The sequence below is a fragment of the Python bivittatus genome, unplaced genomic scaffold (genome assembly GCF_059951505.1).
Source record: "Python bivittatus isolate LINGU-HERP-01145 unplaced genomic scaffold, Pbiv_v1 ctg000330_np1212, whole genome shotgun sequence".
Lineage (NCBI taxonomy): Eukaryota > Metazoa > Chordata > Lepidosauria > Squamata > Pythonidae > Python > Python bivittatus.
In genome coordinates this window covers 1,324,756-1,331,630 of record NW_028277058.1, presented here as the reverse complement: position 1 = coordinate 1,331,630, position 6,875 = coordinate 1,324,756, and the positions used below count along the sequence as shown (strand labels likewise).

Here is a 6,875-nt window from a genome sequence, read left to right as displayed (position 1 = left end):
GTATGTATGTGTGTGTGTCTGCATGTGTGTGTGTACACACACACAAATACATACACACACACAAATCACTATCTGTATTTCTCCTTTAGGGAATAAGTCATCCATCAGATCCATTTGTGTTACATTTAAGTTCTCCTTCCAAGTAATTTGATAGACATCCATTGCAATTTGTTTTTGTTCTATAACTTCATTACAACATGTTCTGTCCATCTTTTCAAGCAATTGATCCATTCTATTAAGAAGCTTAATAGAGATTCAGAAGTTTGCAATATAGGTTTCTGCTCCATAATCTTTATCTGCCCCATATCCTTTATCCTCTAGCTCCCTCTAGTGTCCAACCCTCAAGGTCTCCTTAATGTAAAAAAAAGCAAAAACAGTCTCCCTATCATAAAAAAATGAAAACAGTTGCCATTTTCTCATGAGAAAATAATCTTCTAATTTATTCAAAGCTATAATTCCAAATCTCTCTGGCTTCTTAATCCATTGTTAACTTTCCAAAATCCATATACTAAGCACCCTTTTGCTACATAGTCCAAAAAATCATAGATTTTCAAAACTTTTAAAATCAAATTTACACCATCATCCTCTAAGGAGCAGGAAACTCATGCAATGAATACAGTAAAACCTTGCCGGTTCGAAGAGTCTTAATCTCTCCAGTAAACAACAACAAAAAATTATAATCCAAGAAGGTGATTAAGAAATGAGGCTCGGTCAAGCTTAAGGTCTGTAAAAGGCTGCTTTGCAAGCATGAGCTTGATGAAATTCTGGCTTTGCAGTTTCCACAGTCTACTCATGAGGAGCAGTTATCCAGAGTCATGTGGAAAATCTCAACGATCTCTCCTTCTGGAGAAATTTTGCTAGTTTGGATTTTGCTGGTCTGGATCCAGCCACAATTTGTGCAAACGCTGTCCTGCTAGCTAGCAGGATGTGAGCTCACCACAGGAAGTCTTGAGGCTGTAGGGGTTTGGACGGGGAACAACCAGGAAGGCTGAGTGGCTCTGGGTTTTTGGGCCTTCTGGTTCTGGGACTTTACCATCTTTGGTACTGGAAGAGGAGGCACTGCCCCAGACAGTTCTGGTGTACAATCTGGGGGTCCTTCTAAACCCACGACTCCTGCTCGAGGAGCAGGTAGCAGTCATGTCTAGGAGGGCCTTTGAACAGCTTCATGTTGTGCACCAGTTGCACCCCTTCCTGGATCGTGAGGCTCTACTCACAGTCACTCATGCCCTGGTCGCCTCCAGAATGGATTACTGTAATGCACTCTGTGTGGGGCTGCCTTTGAAGAACACCCAGAAGCTTCAGCTGATGCAGAATGCAGCTGTGCAGACAATTATGTGTGCCCCTAGGAGGATACATATTATACCTGTTCTGCAAGCTGCATTGGTTGCCAGTTTGCTTTCGGGTGCAGTTCAAGTTCTGGTTTCGATCTTTAGAGCCCTAGATGGCATGGGACCAGGTTATTTGAGGGACCACCTCTTTCTGATTACATCTACCCATCCTACCAGGTCAGGCAGGAGGGCATGCTGTGGGTCCTGTCCCCAAAGGAGCTCCTTCTGACAGGACCCAGACAGTGTGCCTTTTCTGCTGTGGCCCCCACCCTCTGGAACATCATTCCCCCTGAAGTGAGATTAGCTCCATCTCTGTTAGTCTTCTGGAAGGCCCTTAAAACATGGTTATTTCACCACTTGGGGATCCCAGGAACAGCCTGCAAGGTGGTTGTATGAGATTAAGTGATATCTGTTCTCCCACTTTCTTGGGTTTTATTTTATATGTTTATATATTTTATTTATTTTTTATTGTTTTTAGATTGTTATGGAGTTTTTAACTATTGTTGTGTTGTACACCACCCAGAGTCACTTGTTTGTGAGATGGGCAGCTATATAAATATGCTAAATAAATAAATAAAAATCCCATGAAGAAAAGCAATCACAGAGCATAAAGCATTTTTAGGGTTTATTTAAATAAAAATTATAATTTATACCAAGACACCCCCCCCCTTTTTTTTTTTAACAAAGAAAGTTCTCTTAAAAAATGTACAGGGCAAATTGTTTCAGTTCAGTTTTTCATACAGTACAACTCTCCTGTCTGAACAAAAGTTACACTGCTAATGCATTATTTACAACTTCAAAATATAGACTGAAATTTCAGACATAAAAAGTATTTCACATCCATTTTTTTAATGATTAGTAGCAGAAAAAAACATCTGCCAAAATGTACATAATTAGTTATAAACTACCAGATTTGCTTTTGCAGGTCAACAATATAACATTCCCAGATCTCTAGAGTATCCTCACTCGGTTTACACAGCACATCCATTGGCTTTGCAGGACTTTAGTGTTATGGTGCTACATAATTTACCTATAGTCAAATCCTGCAAAACTAATATGTTAATGTAATAGAATTTCTGATTCTGGCAGTTTAGGAAGGGAACATAAGATGTGATCAGTTTTCATTTCCCTTTATGCTGAGAAAAGGTTCTCCAACTTGACCACTATGTTTCTAGTAAAAGAGCTTATTCAACTAAATATTAAAAAATCACCATGAGTCACAGGAAAAACTAATATATGTATCAGCACAGCAAATTTATAAAATGTTTTTTAAAAATGCTACTTTAAGGTAACACTTTGTATTAGTAGCACTAGTGGAGCTACATCTCAGTAAGTAGATACTGAAAATCCCATGGAAAGAGATGAATTTAGATCAAACCTAAGAGTGGTTGCCTGAGTATAGAATAGACTGACAAATGTTCAACAGTTTAGGATAAAGGAAAAAGAAAAGCACTGAGATGGTCCAGCACATATTTTAGGGCATTATATCAAACACCCCATATCACAAAGCACAGAAGTTCACTAGTTCTTTGAATAGGAAAATGTACATGGCTGCAGCAAAGGGGAAAAATTAGATAGTTCACATTTTAATGCATATTTACCTAATTCAACTCCTCACATGCCTGATTAGATTGCACTTCAATGCTAAAATGTGTAATTTTGTAGACTTTTGATGATATTCGCTTGTAAAAAACATACATGTACAAACACACTAAAATGTGTATACTAAGGAAAAGGAGAGATGAAGAAAAATGTGCCCACAAATTGAGACATTTTTCTAATTTTGGTGGGAGAATTTATATATTCATGCAGAAATAGGCTGGGATAAAATTAAGGATTGAACATTGAGCTAAACGAAATATGATAGATTCACCTATTCCTACATACCTGCCTTTTCATTTACATGATACAGAAATTAATTATCTTTGCGCTGTAATTTGCAATACATGTTCTACTCTAACTTTTAAGGGATGCATTTACAAAAGTACAGCTTATTCTGAACAAACCTGTCTTAGTAAGATCACAGAAGAACAGGGAAAGTCATGACACATACTGTTTCATTCTGAAAATATAAGTACTAAAGGATTATTATTGTGGCATAACCATTACCTCACAAATAGATTTCAAGTGACCACCTTCTAGAATGGTGTTTCTCAACCTCATCAACTTTAAGATGTGTGGACTTCAACTCCCAGAATTCCCCAGCCTGGGGAATTCTGGAAGTTGGAGTCTACACATGTTAAAGTTGCCAAGGTTGAAAAACACTGTTCTAGAACAATTCTTCGGTTGACCAGAACAGGGAGAAAGTAAAAAATGCTGTTATCTGACTTTCACCAGAACCAGTAATTTCATAATCAGAGTGAAGGTTACAAAGTACACTTGAAAATGATACAAAAATAAGAAAAATAGTTTACTTTGTAAAAATATAATCTATCCTTTTCCCAAAAAGAAAAACCTCATGAATATCCAAGGGGCTTAAAAAAAGAAGGGGGGAAAAGATAATTCCGTGTACTATGATTCTGATTTAGGTTAGTAAAAATGTTAAGCTGATGTAATGTTTATTTTCCCATCAATACATTTACTTGCTGGAATTATGCCTGGCAAAATCCTTATTTGTTCAAAAGTTTATATAGCCTACTTGCTCAACATTTTATATAAAATCACAAAATGTTAATAAAGAAATGCATTACTAGAAAAGCCAAGAAGTTACTATCACTAACTTTTTTTTTCTGTTACATGGGAGATCTCAAACTGTGGGTCACAATCCCCCAGGGGGCCATAAGCAACCGCGAGAGATGTTGCAAATGTTTTGTGCATGCAAAGCAGGATCACTATCAGAACTTGCTCTCACTCTGCCTGGTTAAGCCAACAGCAAAATTAGAATTTATTTATTTTTAACAGTTGCTGCTATAAATGGCAAATGTTAATCCAAAATAAATGTGGAATAAAATATGAGAGTGACTGTCTCAAAAATGAAAGCCAGATTGCAAGGGTCGCGCAAAAGTAAACAACCTTATTTTTCCCATTAAAAATATGGTTTTAAGTTCGATTTTGTATGGTTTATTTCCAGTTAAAAGGTTTTATGTTATAAAGTTGCAACCTTCTCTCATGGTTTAATTTTATATGGATTACATTTTAATTATTAAAAATCAGTGATATATATATATATAAATATATATATATTTGCCCTATCCTAATACCACTGAAATCATGAGTTTTATTCATTGGGGGGAGTCACATAAATTCATTTAGCGTTTTGGGGGGTCAAAGTACAACAGAGTTTATACCCCTGTATTACCTTATAGAAAATTTATGAGCATTCTATTAAGCCTTTCAGATCCTGATTCTAGACCAGTAATTAACTTCAAGTGTGCTTTAATCCTTTTGGGAAGAGATCTCCTTTACACATTAATCAGTTTGCAAAACTTTTCCAGCATTTATTCCCCACAATTTTATTCACGCTTCCTTGACTTCTGATTTTTTCTCACTGCCTACAGAAGCCCATCTTCCTATGACATCTGTACATATGATGATTAAGATTCATTGAGCAACAGCAACATGTTACATGCAAATGCATGGAACAGAGCCAAACAACAGGATTTAAAGCCATGAATGAAAGGTTTGGGATAGACTGGTTCATAGCAGAGAAGAAGCTTCTTTAATTGTTTTCCTACTTGTCAGTTCCAATCACATTTGTAAACAACTGACCCTATGTACATAACAAAAGCAGGTGAGGGGTTCATTTCGAGTACAGAATAGATTCTAGGATCTACTGCTTCTCTATTAAGAACCATCCGATCTTCAAACTCTGACTGGTCTTTTGAAATAAAAGAATCCATTGTGCCCTCTTTACAAAACATTCAATTATCATGTGGAGTCCTAGCCATCTATTCAGTTTCTTTTCATGATTCAAGACTGTCACATGCAAAGTTCATTACTACAGAAAGAGGAGATAAAGCCCTCAAAAGGCTAAAATGACCAGCAACTGCAAATTAATGTTTGTGCAATACTAAATTTACCAAATAAGAACACCAAAGAAAGAGAATTATGGACATGTACAGAGGTAACAACAGGATCCAACATTGCACCACTCCTTTTTTACATGCATATGACATCTCAAAGTACTACAAAGGGTGCACAGCCTGTGGCACATTGATGCAATACTACTTTCATCATCCCTCCCATGGAAACATTTTTCATGATTTTAAAAGTTCTATATTGTCTATCCAATATTTTAAAGAAAAAAGGAAAACACAGGATAATGCAACATGCGAAATAATTCTTAAAAAGTTGCTTTTCTATTGAAAATGCTGGGAACATTTATTATGCCAACACAGTGACATAAGATAAATGACAAAGCAAGATGTATAAGGTAGACCAAAAAGAAATGAGCATACTAACTCTCAAAGGACTGAAGATTAATTGCATCTCCCAAATGTCTCTAAACTATAGATGTCTTTTGAAAAGATACAGAAGTCAGTATGAAAGTCTTCTGGAAGCACAGCTTCAAATACTCATACCTTCGATTATTATTATTTACATCTCATTTAGGAAAACTAAGACCCTTCACAATCATGTTCTTGACAGATTTTGCTGAGTTCAACTGCAAACATGCACCCATTCATATATACAGTAATGCCACTGAAATCAATGGAACTTGTGCAGTGGGAGTGTGCAGAACCCATAGCCAAAGAAGTATGGGGTGAACCATAGCGCTCTGGGATGTCTAGTTAAGACAAGACATTATCCTTGGCCTATCCTTCAAGCTAGTTTTGCTAAGAGTCTTCCTAAGCTTTTTAATGTCAGTGACCAAACATTAAAAGTGCTTAATGTGCAAGGCTAACAGTGCTGATAGCATTTTCACTGCTTTTTTCTTTTATTACAAAAAACAGTAAAAAAACAACAGAAACCATGGAAGGCATGTATAAAATACATGTATGTAACGTAAGACATACGCAACAAAGAAAATTATTGCAGGACTGATGAAGGATGTTCCACCTTTTTATTCACTACCGAGTGAGTAAAATTCATTACGTCTCCTATGAAAACAGCCAAGGATGATATACTAGCTTTCACTGGTGGATGCTGCAGAAGTTATCTTCACATACTGGCTGAAAATAGTCTCAAAAGCTTCATCTCTGTGTACCATGGCACCAAACACGAGTGGCTTTTAGGTGGAAGGAAAGAAACCAAAGAAGTTCAATAAAAATAATGATTAAAATGTGAACATTCATACTGCATAAGTTAGATTTAATAGCAGAATCCTACACAGTACTCAAAAGGACGCTCATCTCAGTTTTAGATACATTTAAAATATGTCTGCTAGATATATGCAGAACTCCCCAATTTAGGAACAGGATGTTCCAGAGAACTTTAGAACCTTCCCTTCCCGCAAAAGGCTATGCTGTCCAGGGCTAAGGCTGGCAATTTCTGAAAGCAAATGCTCTGAAATAGAAGTGTTGTGGTCTAGGGTCAAAATAGGCTTCTACTTCAGAGCATTTCCTTCAAGAAACTACTGAACTGACCTTGGAGCAGCACAGTCTGGAG

The 6,875-nt window shown here is 36.7% G+C and overlaps 1 protein-coding gene across 2 annotated transcripts in view; it reads right to left on the bottom strand.

Annotated features, from left to right (window-relative positions):
- Nucleotides 1–1,960: 1,960 nt before the first annotated feature.
- The window catches only part of GRAMD4 (GRAM domain containing 4), a 102,274-nt gene continuing 97,359 nt past the window's right edge, over nucleotides 1,961–6,875 (bottom strand). Inside the window, exon 18 of one of the 2 annotated variants that reach the window (XM_007441011.3) lies at nucleotides 1,961–6,495. In XM_007441011.3, coding sequence (XP_007441073.3) covers nucleotides 6,394–6,495 — 102 coding nt within the window. In that variant the 3' untranslated portion in view covers nucleotides 1,961–6,393. The remainder of the gene's footprint in view (nucleotides 6,496–6,875) is intronic. The other variant, XM_088141639.1, reaches the window with a different exon arrangement.